Source organism: Cinclus cinclus, chromosome 6, assembly GCF_963662255.1.
Source record: "Cinclus cinclus chromosome 6, bCinCin1.1, whole genome shotgun sequence".
NCBI classification, from domain to species: domain Eukaryota; kingdom Metazoa; phylum Chordata; class Aves; order Passeriformes; family Cinclidae; genus Cinclus; species Cinclus cinclus.
This window is the reverse complement of record NC_085051.1, coordinates 14020656-14034693: the sequence shown is the minus strand read 5'-3', so window position 1 is coordinate 14034693 and position 14038 is coordinate 14020656. Positions and strand designations below refer to the sequence as shown.

Here is a 14038-nt window from a genome sequence, read left to right as displayed (position 1 = left end):
TGTTGGCAGGCTGTTGCCCTGCTATTTGTGGTGCAGACAGGAATCAAACTGTAACAAAGCTGGCATCATCCTTGCCTTCCTGGCTGGCTGTATCACTCAGGTAGTGTTCCAGAGTGCATTGCTCCATAGTGCTGGTGGTGCTGCTCTCTCTAGAGTGCCTCACCCTTCAGAGAAATATTTTGGAAGCATCTGCCTGATCTTTTCAAGCCATGTAAAGATGAGCTTGCTTAAATAGTTTAGTAAATGTTAAAAACAGGCAGTCGAATTTGCACCAATTGAGCACAGCTATTGTTTGCTTGCTGCAACTGTCTCCTACTGTTTCACCTTCCTGCTAATAAGTAGCTGGTCAGGTAAAGGTGACCTAACTTAGAAAAGTTGTATTTCAGCTTTTTCAGGCTGAGATAGTCTAACTGGTTTTAGCTGGTGTACAAAGACAGCTTCTCATGGAGTGACAGAAGGAGACTAAGTGGAGCAGATGATCCAGCAGTAAAACCAACATGTAAAGGATGGTAAGAGAGTGTTACTGGCTTTGCTTCTCAGGCACTTCACAAACCCTGCTGTATTAGTATTGGCTACAGTCTTTGATGCCTGATGTGATCAGGGACAATAATATCAATCTATAACCTTGGCAGTACCTTTAATTGTTACACATGCCCAATTGCAGAGCATCCCCATGGATTGCCATTGTCACACTCAGACCACTGTGTGATTGACAGATTTAGAGCTGCTGTTCCATGTAGGACCCCTCAAAGTTTTCCACGTTATGGACGTGGGTGTCTGCTTCTGAGAGGGGCAACTGTTCGAACGTGACAAATTCTGATACCTCTTTGTAGAGTGGTGTTTTGGGATGTTTTTAATATGTATAGTGTTTCTGCCACTGGAAATTAAAACTGAGGAGCCAATTGATGTGTTCCCTCTATGTGAGTCTTTAGGGACAAAGGGTGCAGTGTACCCTTTACAGTCAGCAAAGGTTAAGCAGCAAGAGTGGCATTATGTCTTTTACTGGGTTTAATATCAAACCATCTTTCCAGTCAGCTGTGCAAATAACCCTGTTTTAATCAATACGTCCTTTCTGTGGCTTAAAAATAAGTTCCCCTGTGGAGATATTGGAATACTGGAATTGTGGTGTCAACAAGAGCTCTGCAGAGAATGTCCTTTTTCTATTCTTTAAGAGTTTAGAACAGTGTGGCATCTTGAAATAAAAGCTGTCGCCTCTAACACAAGATTTTCTCACAGCTCTACTGTGTTTCTTCTGAGTAATTGCCTCAGGAGCAGTAATTCCAGAATTATGCAGAGCATTGGGCAGGGATTTGCAGAGAGTACAGACACCTGGATACACAACTAGAGAATGAAATCATCTGTTGGATGGCTTAATAGAGACATCCTCTTGTTTGGATATGCTTGGTCTGAGAATGTTTGCTGTCTTCTCTTCCTACCCCTCTTGGCCCTGGAGCAGATACCTGGGGGACTTCTCTTGTCTGATCCTTTTATCTTCAGAGCAATTTCTCAAATATCAGTATATGTTTCATGCAGAGAATATAGGTGCAGCTGTATAGCAAATCCATATAGGCAGCATCTAAAATTATCATTTGGTCCATTCAAATACATTTGAAATGTTCTTTTAAATGTTCAGTTCACTGAACAAAGAGGGTAAGATTCCTAGCCCTGTTCTGTGCAATATAAATATTAATATTTTTGCAGAGCTTTGTGCAAATAAATATTAATATCTCTAGCAATGGCGCTTCTAATCACTTCCTTTGAGATAAAAGACCTTCCTATTAAGAAATTCTGATCAAAAATTGATCCCAGATTAATTATTATTATGCCTCTTATACCAAATAGTTATTCTCCCCCTTTCTGCTGTTTAGATTGTAGTACCTGCTCTTGCTAAATTCCCTCTACAAAGTCCCCTAAGACATCCACAGACCTTAGTCCTCAGCTGCCAGTAGCAATCAGGCAGGTTGACAGAAAAACTCTAGAACCAGTTCTCTCTCTCTCCTAGGGAGTTCCTGGGTGACTTTGATCTCTTCTTGCAGGACAGGTGTTAGCAGTGCAGGGAGTCTGCCTCAGGCAGTGCTGTAATGCCTGGGTCTAGCAATGTTTTGGCATCAGTGGGGGATCTCACGAGTTTCTTAGAAGAAACTAAGTCTCCTTTTAAAGAAGAAACCCCTGGTAGTGAAATGCAAAATAAATCTTGGCAGGTTTATTCTTAGAAAATAAGATTGGCATCCTAACAGGTCACCACGTTTCACAATACTTCAGTGGAACTGTTTTTCCTCCTTCTCCTCAGCCAGCCTGAGGCTAAACATTGAAATCAGATTTTTCAGCTCTTGTCCATAAATTTATTTTTAGGCCTTCTGGCACTTTATAATTTTGAAGACTGGTAGTTAACTTATTTCTAGCAAATTGAGCTCCTTTGATGTTGAGCTCATGATTCAATCCAATTCTTTCACAAATTTCATTTGCTGTCCCTGTGAGTAGATTAGATATACATTTTATAAAGTCAGGTACAGAGATAAAATTGATGCCCTGATCTGTTAAATGTCTTAATAAAGGCACATTATCTCTTAGCTAATTAAATCTTAAAGCAGCTAGTGAAAATTTTATGCCTTCTTCTTTGTTGCTGGTTGTCAGGATTCCTTTTATATCTCATCTGTTGAATACTATTCTGTTAAGGTATATTCCTTTATCTAGTTAGCTTATGCACATCATATTTCACCACAGCTGCTTGAATTTGGCTCATGGTGTGCAGCTTTCATAAGACTGTTTAGTAGGACTGACTGGGCCACACTTGATCAGCATAAATGACCTTAATTCTACTTGGGTGAGTGGCCTCCAAACAAGCCACTGTTGTAGCCCTTCTATATCCCACCAAATGCCTGAAAAAACCTTTCTGTGAGATCTCTCTGGTGATGTCAGAAGAGACAAGACCTGAGGAACATCTGCACAAACTGTGAAAATATCACTATTAATGGGCAACAGGACAGGTTTTGAAAGCTTCCTTACATTAACTTCCCATTGCACATTTTCATACACCCGTAACAAAACAAGAACAAACAAACTGCAGCAGACAACAGCTGAAGTACCAGAAGGGATGCTCTGTAATAAACATTACAGTGAACAAAAGTTTTACTTCCAAGGTTGAGGTGTGACTGTAGGGTTTTTTCCCTTTCAGTGTGCAGAAATTGAGTGAATTCCTGTCAAGTGAAGAAATTGGAGAAGAACATGATAAATCTTCAGAGCTAAGAAGTGCAGATAATCACAGCAAATACCAAGCAGTGGTGAGTAAAGCTGTCTCATTGCTGGTGAAGTGGCTGCAGTCATTTGTACCCAGAGTAAATTTTTCACTTCTCCATTTCCTACTCATCTTGCAATTGCAAAACCTCTATTTTAATACCCTGAACTCTATCATTCACACTATGGTTGCTAGGGTTTAGGACATTTTGCTGATGCTGCCACCAATTAGTGCTTATTTCTGTCTTTCTGATTTTGCACAGCCACTCAAGGTTGTGAACCGCAAGAGGCCTGCCAGGGAGGACTGGAACAATTACAGCTCTCACATGAGAAGACCCATTAACATCACAGAAGCAGATGATTTTTGTGTAAAGGTGATATGAAGGTCACTCTAATAACACTTATATTAGCTCACGAATAGTCACTTTTGTACTCTGATGGCAGTTTCAAGTTCAAGAACCAGCGTTTGGTGTAAACTGTCAGACACTTGTGCACTTGTCAGAGATTAACCTCCACCTTTCTTGTATCTGTCTTCCTTTTTAAGAATTAACTACTAATCTCTAGGTTGTGATTAGTTGCAATTATTCCTCTAGATTTCACCCAACCATTTTCTGTTTCAAGTGTTTCAGTCATTAGCGCTGTTCTCAGGTCCAAAACTTTTAACTCGCAACAGCCTAGGTTGGAAGGAACCTCAAAAGATCATATGACCCAACCTTTTAGAATCTGTGAGCCAGACTTTCTTCCAGTTCCAGGGTCTGTATGGAATAATGGGATGAGGAAAACCAAAAAGAATGTGTTCTAGACATTTCCTGAAATAATCTCCTAATGCATCTTCCTATTTTGGAATTCCTAGTAGCTTTTCCCCAAATGAAACTAAAAACTAACTCCCAAAGACCTAACTTGTCTGAAGAGAACAATTACAATTATCCATACCACTTTGAAGGCTGATGGTCTTGATTTGCTATGGAAATGGCCAGAAGTAATAAAAATCCTGGTGGCTGTTTTAGTGATGAAGCTGTTTATTTAGGAAGTCTGCTATGACATTTGCATTTCCAGCAAAAGAGGATGAATAATTGAGTTTGATGGGACTAAGTAGGACAACTGGTAATGCTTTCAGGTGTTCTTTTAGACATGCTGAATTGGTGTGGTATCCTTCTTGAACAGGCTTCCAGGGAAATAAAAGGAATATTTGAAAGATGATTTTGGGGGCAGTGTCGGGTCAAAAGATTGCCTGGAGTGGCAACAGAGGAGTTTGTCACTAAGGAGAGGTCGGTGCAGGAATCTCTGTATGGCTTGAACAGAAAGCCAGGCCCAGGGATAATCTTTGGCTCCATCTGCTGACACCATTGTCACCAGAGGCCCCTGGGTCAGGGAATTTGTGCAGGTGCTGTCTGTGTGCAGTTCATTGCCCAGGAAGGGGCATTAGTTGAGAGAGGATCCTCTGGCTTCCTTTGGTAATCCAGAGGGAGGAACACCACACTCACTTTTGCTCAAGATAGTATTCCCTGGAAAGGCTGACCTTGAACAGAGTCTAGGCAGAGCAAAAGGAATAAAACAGGTATTTATTGAAAGGATACACCTTGGGCAGTGCAAGAGCCTGGCTGGGGCTACACCCAAATCAAATCCAAGATGGATCCCAGTCATGAGTTTTTACACTTTTATAAGTTTTGGTTCATCTGCATATTGGGGTCAATTGTCCAACCACAGCCCCAGGATATGAAGTCTCAGCCCCCTGGATTGCCCCTTTCCCTTTGCTGTTGTTTCTGCTTTTTGGACCAGTTGTCCTTGATTCTCTAGCTAGAAAGGAATTGTTTTGTCTAACTACCCTGTGAAGAGAACTTACTAACACCTCATATGAAGTTTCAGAGTTAAACACTAAGCAGCAGATTCTGAAAAATACGAAGGCTAAACCCCAAAGCATCAATAGGAGTATCAGTTTTTGTCAAGGGTGTGATAGAAGTGTCCCCTTCCCCTCTTCTTAGATGAAAAATTGTTGTACCTTGCATGACTGAAAGGTTTTGAAGGCTTTAGCGGCTCCAAAAAAGTGAGAGAAGAGGTTCCTATATAAATGTGGGCCTTTTAAAATTGTTCCACATTGCTTGTTTCTCACAGTATCCATTGAAATCTCCATTTAAAGTCTGAACAGGCTTTGTTTCCTGGTTTTAGTCTTTTTTCAATAAAACAATTTCTGTATCTAGAAAAACCTAATTATCTGAGAATCATGTCAGAAATACAAAGGAAAATGCTGTAATGTGCAGCAACATCTAATTTCATGGAAGGTTCTGCAGGTCTGCTTGGAATTTGGGTGGTATAATTGCTGTAAAAACTGCACTGTGTCTCAAGTGACATTCAGGGCTCTGCAGAGAGCAAACTGGCATGGATATAATTTAATTGTGCTGTAATCATTTCACTTATTACATGTATCCACCTTAAAAACAATAGAACAAGAGAAACTCTAAATGGCAACTTTTCCCCTCCTTGTGAATTCTCAGTAATTTTCGTATAGTCTGATAGTGCTTGCTTGAGCTCAGAGGTTTCTACCCATCAAAGCACAGTCCTTTACAGAGTCATTCACTTGAAGATCCATTTCCTGCATTGGGCAAAGGCTAACTCTGTTCCTGTGCTCAGTGCAATGAAAAAAGAAGGTCTCTAATGTTGAGGAAAAAAGTGAGCTCTAAAGGTGGGTTTCTGTTTCTCTTTTCTCTCCATCTTGGTATAGATCACAAATGGATTTTTCACTTGGACACCTGAAGGTCCTCCAGCATTGTCGAATATTGATATCCGAATCCCTCAAGGTATAAAATTACATCAGATAAACAGAATAAACTATTTTTCCAAAGTTATTTGGTAAATCACAATCTTATGTTTACCTTCCACCCTTACAGGTCAGCTAACAATGATTGTAGGACAGGTGGGCTGTGGTAAGTCATCTCTCTTGCTGGCCATACTTGGTGAGATGCAGAAGATCTCTGGGAACATATCCTGGAGCAGGTGGGGGCATTTAATTTAAAATTCTAACTTAAGTTTAAAATTCAGCTTGACTAGAGTGGTAATGCAGAAAGAGCCCAAAATGTCTCCTGGGAGCTTGTGGAGTCAGGGATTTTCTAGATGCACAGTCAAGATAAAAACCCTTACCCCAAGATCAGAAAGAATCCCCAGCCGGGGTGAAAGCTGCCCATTCCGTTAATAGGAATGGACAACCAGTCTTGGGTACTCTGCACTCCAGCAAAATAACCTGAGTGAAATTGTAACTAGTTTGGAATTAGAATTAATGAGCTTGAGGTCCTGTGTGGCTACAGAATGGTGTTTGCACTCTGAGGCCTGAACTGGTGTCTTTGCATGAAGCTCTAAACAGGTACTGGCTCACTAGGAGCAGTGCCTGGCTCAGATGTGTGGATGGCTCCATCCCAGCACCAGGCTAATGCCTGGGAATTTCAAGAGTGTCTTTCAAGTGGCAGTGACCTCAGAGCTGTTCCCAGGGCATCCTTTCTGTTCTGACAGGAGTCAGCCATGTCCTTCCCCCCTCTCCCAAGGGGACCCAGCACCTGGACTCTGGTAGCCACTTAGAGATTCCATTCACGTCTAACTTTTGTATTGGCCTTGAAGGGAGGGGGGAAAACGGTGCTGAACTCCAACAGCTTCTCTTGGGACTTGTTCTCTTGACCCTCAGGCAAGCTGACAGATGGTAAAATATATTGCAGCTCCTGCATATAGTTTCCAGTAAATTCCTACCATCTCTAAGACACAGTTTGATCAATGTTTGTGGACATTTTTGGCCTGTTTATTTCACAGTGCCAGACTTCCTACCCATACAGACTGCACTTTGCTCTTTAGGTATGATTATTTATAGGCAAAGCTCAACAAACTGCAGAAGGACCCAGAGAAACAATTAATTTTATTTCCAACTAATTTGGAATGAAGGAAAACCAGGCTACCTGTAAATCAAATCCTCACACTCTGATGGACAGATTGTCATGGTTACCTAATGGATAATTTTTTGTGATTTTGTAGAACAGTTCTCTAAATTCCTTGAGTGTTTGCCAAGAGATATGATTTATATCCAGCCTTCATGTGTCAGTCACACTACTCAAAATTGCACGTGCTTCGATAGCAATAGTAGGAGGAAGGAAGGTTGTTTATAGGTGGGGAAAATGAAACATAGGAAGGTGACCCTTTCAGTTAGTGAGGGAAACAAGAACAGAAGCCAAAGTTCCAGCATCTGGTGATCTATCCATGAGAATATACTTCCCTAAGCAGAAAGTCAGACTGTGGTGAGGAACCATACAGAATCCCTGCAGCCTTATTAGGTGAACTAATTTCATTTCAGCAAGGCTGTAGTTTTTTACAGATGACATAATATGATTAAGAAGTGTAATTTGCATTTCTGATTGTAAACTGAAACAGATGACATGATGTTTCTGATCACAATCTGCTGTGTTTTAAAATAGCACTTGTTTAGAAGTATGTTCTTCACAACAGTGGAAAGGTCAGAACTGGTTTTCATGTCTTCTATATGTGCCAAAGTATCACAAGGTGAAACTCAGTTGTTATCACATTTGCTGTGCTGTCAGATATGTAGAAAGGGACTGGTGGCTGAAACAATCTGAGCACTGCAAGTGCTGGCTGCACTGGGACAGACTGTGTTGTCTCATCTTTCAGAGCTGCTGCCATGTGCACTAGTCTGTTCAGAGGGATGGATGCAGCCAGTGTGGGCTGCACACCTGTGTTGTAAAGCTATTAGATGAAAGCTCCCTTAATTTGATAAGAAAATACTAACCTGACCAGGAACATGCAGCCTTATCCCAGGCTCAAGGAGAGTAGTCTTATCAAGTGATCACATAGCCTCAGCTCAGGCAATGCAGAGTGTCACCAAGATCATTTCAGTCCCTTGTTACAGCTCTTTGGGAATGCTTGGCTTCAGTCATTCATGTTACAGAATAGACCTGAATTAGTTCATCCAAATTTCCTTCCCCTTCCCTTCCTCCAAGGTCATAGCTATGAAGGATGTACCCTGCTGACATGTCACTCAGTGCTCAGGAAATCTGGATGCTATTCCTGGCCCTCCCTTGGTCTAATGGATAACAAGTCACTTCCCTACTCTTTACCCCCATGCTTTATGAATAAAACAGGATTCACTGCATATAATTTTTGCTTGTTTCATATAAGAATTATTTCAAACTCTTAAAAAGTAAGGTAATTTATTCCTGGGCTAGGAAGGAGTTAATCAGAAGTGAGCCATGGCTCACTTGTGATATTTTTGTTGTTTGTGTTACAGTGTGTGTCCAGAAGATCCAGCTCAGATTAATGCCGCTTGTCCAAAGCAGCCTGAGAGCATCTCAGTGTAAATATTTTATAATATGGTTAGGGATTTAACAAAAATAGAGGAATCATTATTTACATTCTGCACAGGTAGTAAATGGTAATGATTTGACCTGTTACTGAGTAAATAATTATAGTATATGCTGTGCTAATTTCTTCTGGGCAGTATCTCAATTCTAATAGTCACAATTCAAGTCTTGTTGGAGTAAATAATACCAGAAAACTGACCTAATTGCAAAACAGTTTGCTCAAACATAGTTATGTCATTTGTTTTAAACAGGACATGCATTCTTGCATGTGAATCTTGAGCCCTTATAATGTGAAGAAAGGTAGAGACTTAAGGTTGTTAACAGTAGGTTTTCATCTTAACGTGGAGTTGATTGTTTTCATCAAATCAAAAAAATTAAAGTTTTTATGCCTTCAGAGTAAATTGGTTTTTAAAAATGCATGTTTGCTGGAGTTCTCAGAAACATCCAAGTACTTAATTTTATTTAAGTGGGAAATCAAAATCTGAAGGCTTGAAAATCTCAGTAGGCTCATCTTTGCATTGTTAGACATCTAGAATACCTTGACAAATTAGATCTAGACCTCATTGTCAAACATATGTTACTTTGGCATTTCAGCACTGGTAGGAGATCAAAGCATTTTTAATTGCCAAGAGTATGCAGGAAAAGGGGGAAAGAAGGGATAGAACAAGTGGGGAAAAGTGGGTTGAGAAGTTTGAGCTAGCACTCCAAATGGAGAATAATTTTCCTGCTACAGAGTAGAAACAGAGATCAGGGAATTGATATACAGCTGGTTCAGGGTCTTTGTGTTGTGTGTGGAGGGGCTGGAAAAATTTACTGTTTCAGCCTATCATAGTTCCTGTAAAGAATGTGTTTTGTGTTAATGATATGCAGCATGCTCAGGGGTTTTTGGAGAATGGGCCACTGAGTTCTTATGGTCACTTAAGGCTAGTGGAGTGCGAGTTTACTGTGGAAAAGCTTTGTCCAGTACACAGATGTTTGGAGTACTGGTAGCTGGCTGGTGCATCCAAATTGTATAGTAAATTTGATTTAGATGTGGTCATTCCTTTTTATGCATAAATTTTATGGAAGTGTCTCAAATCAACCTTTTAATCTGCAGGTATAGTTTTCTCTCCTGGGTATTTATAAGCAAATTGTGTTGGTACAAAGTTAATGAGACTGTCCTCTTTAAAGTATGAAAACTTTGTTCCTCCTTGATTTTGTTTATATCATTTGACACACGGATTTTTCACTTTTTTGAATGGAACTGAATTTAGCATCAGTAATAAGTATGCCCAGTCATCCTGTCAAAACAGCTCTGAACGTCCTTGTGCACTTTCAAAAAAATCAAAACCAAAACCTGTCTTTCCTTTGGACCTGCCCGCATTTACACAAGCGCATCACCCCAAGGACAGGGCTGACACAGAACACAGTATGTGGCAATAGAAGGTGGGATTTGGGGTTCACACTAATGCATTATATGCTGTAAAGGTGCAGTTACTGTTATGGGGAAAAAATTATATCAGGAATTATCATTTTGTTTTCCCAGAAAATGAACTTTTTATAATGGAACTGCATTCTTGTCACAGCAGGACTTCTCCGTTCTGCTAGCACCTCCAGAACAGGGTGGAGGTGATTTCATTTGTTGAGTTGAATTAATGTTTATAAGGTAAAAAAGGGTCACCACATCTTTTTGCCTGATGAAATCAAGTCAGTTTGTGTAGAAGGAACAGATGCTGCACTGCAGCCCTGTGATAAGTAATGTTTGCAGCCTGTGCACTGAGTAGAATTTAATAGTTTTTCTTTCTGGGGCAGATTGCTTGTGCTCACTTAAGTAAACAGTCTTTGCTTTCTGTTTGTGATGCAGCTGCACTTCTGACAGTGAGACAGGGGAAGATTTCAGGTATGGTATAGTATGCAATTATTGGTTTTCCTGCTAAATCGATTTCTGTAGAAAAAAAACCCAAAGGTTTCTAAAATCTGTGCTTAAGATATAGAGTCAGAATTCTGAAGATCAGTGAAATTTTTCACTGCATTATCTCGGGATACAATTTTTGAAACCACTTATGCAAATTATGAAAAAAATAGTTGAATTTGTGTTATGAAAACATTGCAATTTGGAGATTTTGAAAATTGTTTCCTATTATGTGTTTGAAAATCTTTCTCTAAAGATCTCAACCAGACTGTGCTGCACTTTGAAAAATGGTATCAAGTATCTAAAAGTCTCAATTATTAAAGCAAATTCTCTCCATTACTCTTCTCTTCATTTTTTTACATCCTGTCATAAGTTTGTTTTCTCACTTGCCATTCTTCAGGCACACACAGAGAAGTGTAGAGAGTAAGAGATTAGTCCATCTGTTGGCACAGAAATTATTTTTACCTGATTAACATAACTAATCTTGGAATGGGAATGTAAGCTCATCTGGGACTATCTGCCAAATCAACTAAGAGTAAAGCTTTCTGATTTTGGAGCACAAACCCTCCAGTATGGTAAACCTTGTAAAAGTGATGATCCTGTTCCTGCTGGACTCAGTGAGAACATTGTTATTGAAATCAGCAGTGTCATATGGCCTCCTTTTCCTTGACTTAGGCTAAATTATGTGGCTTTTACTGACCAGAATATTTTTTTAGTTCTGTGATTCCCCAATGATTCCCCTGCCTTTTCTTTAGGTTTGCCAGCTTCTTCACTCCCATTAACTTTATTTCTCAGACTTTTTGCCTGGTTGTCAGACAGAGTCCTGCAAAGCTGCTGCTCCCATCTCTGTGTAGCATAAGAGGAACTTTAATGTAGCTCGTGTCTAAGCCTCCTGGTAAAGGATACTTTCAAATCTTACAGTCCTTTCTGTGTTCAGAGAGACTGAGATTTCTGGGACAAGTTGAAGGGAAACCATTTGAACCCATTAAGTTACAAGTGTGATCAGAATTAGTCTCATCTTTGAAATGTTATGAAGATGGATGGCAAAGGGTGAGAACATGTACAACAGTATGGCAAGAGTATTAAAAAGAGGAAAGAATATTAGACTGGATGAAAAACAATTACCTACGTTATCATATGTTCTGGGAATCCTACTTGGTTAAGTGCTGTAAGAATACCTCTGGTGGTTTTGTTTTACTATACCCTTTATAGGTCAATATCATGTAGCAAAGAACTTTAGCATAAAAGAGCTTTGATTTTGTTATGCAGTCATTTTGCTGTATTTTTAATTATAGCATAGTGATATTACTTTGTGGTGTTATTTGCACTGTCTGAAGTAATTTTTTTTTTTTTTTAACCCTTGTGTTTGTTTTCTACAGCCCAGAGAAAGAATCTCCCGTCGATATGGAATTCAGGTACAACATTTTAAAAACTGATGGGAAGCTCCAGAGGTCCCTTCCAATCTCAACTATTCTGTGGTTCTGTGAATACTGTTCAGCAGTCTCTGCACTTAATGAGCTTAATGTTCCCCCTCTGAAGACAAACAGGATGTCTCTGTATGCAGCTACTGTAAGATTTAAAATAAAAACAAGCAGGTGACCCTTGAAGCTTAATAATGACAGAAAGATTTCTTCCTGAATGCTCAGGACTGGAAATAGAAGAATGCTCCAATACTTTCCATCAGGCTGAAAATACAAGAAGCATTCTTTTTATTTTTTTTTTTTGCATGTGTAGTGATAATACAGAACCGTACACATTTCTCTCATATCTGGAGAACATTTGAATTTGAGTTGACTGATAGTAGAAGTTAATGAATTGTGCAAAATAATCAAGATAAAACTGTAGTCAGCAATCCCAAAACACACAGGAAAGGCCTTGCAATATGTTATTTCCTCTATTAGCATAATCCTAACTCCATTGCATTTTAAGTGCATCTATCCCCTTTTTAAAATTGCCAACAGCTCAGATTTCATAGGTTAATTAAGGCACTGAGATTCATATAGGAATGTCCCTTAACTAGTCGTGTTTGTTATTGAAGATCTACTGCGCCTCTCGGACTTAATGAAATGTGAAAGTAGAGATAGATTAATAATTTAAACAAACCATCTTCACAACAGAGTGACTGAGAGTAAGGTTAAAGGGACCGCAGGGGTCATCTGGTCCAACCTCCCTGCTCAAGCAGGGTCACCCCAGAGCACATGGCACAGGATTGTGTCCAGATGGTTCATGAGTATGTCCAGCAAGGGAGATTCCACACCCTCTCCGGTCAATCTGTTCCAGTGCTCAGTCACCTGCACAGTAAAGAAGTGAATATTGTTCCTCTTGACAGTGTTGTTTGTGATGAATTTATCTGATTTGTTATTAGTAAACAGGCTTGATGCTGTATTAGACAAAGTTCAGAGTCTCCAGGGAGTAGGGAGGGTCTTCCTTATTTATTGCAAGGCTGAATTTTTCATCTCTGTGATAGTTAAGAGGCTGTGGTTAGTCTGTTGTGTTATCAGAGGGGGAAAAAATAAACTCCATTGCTGGAAGCACATGGTTATTTGTGCAGTCTGGGGCCAGGAAGCAATCACTTCCACCCACAGAATTATCCCTCAAAAGCCTTTGTGTCCTAAACCATTGGTTTCCATTCAGTCCTAAAACTGTGAAACCTTATGTATGTTCAAGGGAGGCTTTCAGAGCAAGTCTTGCACACTCCACTGCAGAATATTTTCTCCTCTGGTTTTTCAGTCACGTATTTCTCTCAGTTTCAGTAACAATTGCTTTATTGTCTCATTACTGTAAGCAGCACTGTGGACATGCAATGGATTTCATATATGTGAAGAAGAAGCTTGCAAGCACTTGAAGGCTTTTTGTTTATGTCAAAATATGATCAGTCCTGATATGCCATCCTAATGTCAGTTTGCAATTAGGATTAATTTAGAGGATCTTACAAAATCCTCAGTCCATAGTAAATTTTGGCAAGCTCATTGCCTGTTGCCAAGTTCCTTGCAGTAATGAATTCTCACTGATGTCCTAAAATTACAATATAATCCCAATGTGAGTGGTATTCCCAGACATTGTGCTGGTTCTCAGCATGGAGTTCAGGGCCCATATCTTCACTCAACCAAAGAACATTTTCTGCAGAAGCTATAAAAGCTTTTTCTTCAAAACCTTGCTGCTATTCCTCAAAAACTAAGTTAGCAGTAACTTTTTGATCACAGTGAGAGTTAAGAGCTGCAAAGTCACAGTTTCAAGCAATGAAAAGGAGGGGAATGCATCTTCATCTTGGAATGCTCAGAGCAATTTTTTCTCAATTATTGGGATGAAAATTTCAGGCTAATTGAAAAAATGCCTCTCTCGAGGCAGACCTGAATGCTCTTTGAATTAGATTTTGGAGCTGCATTCTGGGCTGCCTAGGGGATCTTTTCTGCCTTTTTTTTTGTCTTTTGTTTAGCTATTTCTGTTTCATTTTCCAGTAAAGAAAATACATAAAGTATAATTAAATTCTAGTGAACCATCATAAATTTCAACTTCGAAGCATGCTAGCAGAATAGTGGAATTGTGTGTTCTTTCAGGTCATCAA

At 39.7% G+C, this 14038-nt stretch overlaps 1 protein-coding gene across 1 annotated transcript in view; it reads left to right on the top strand.

Moving 5' to 3' along the window:
• Nucleotides 1-14038, top strand: part of ABCC8 (ATP binding cassette subfamily C member 8) — a 73570-nt gene that overhangs the window by 31224 nt on the left and 28308 nt on the right. The window contains exons 13-18 of the mRNA XM_062495819.1: nt 3176-3281; nt 3498-3608; nt 5954-6029; nt 6120-6225; nt 10426-10461; nt 11853-11888. Coding sequence (XP_062351803.1) covers nt 3176-3281; nt 3498-3608; nt 5954-6029; nt 6120-6225; nt 10426-10461; nt 11853-11888 — 471 coding nt within the window. The remainder of the gene's footprint in view (nt 1-3175; nt 3282-3497; nt 3609-5953; nt 6030-6119; nt 6226-10425; nt 10462-11852; nt 11889-14038) is intronic.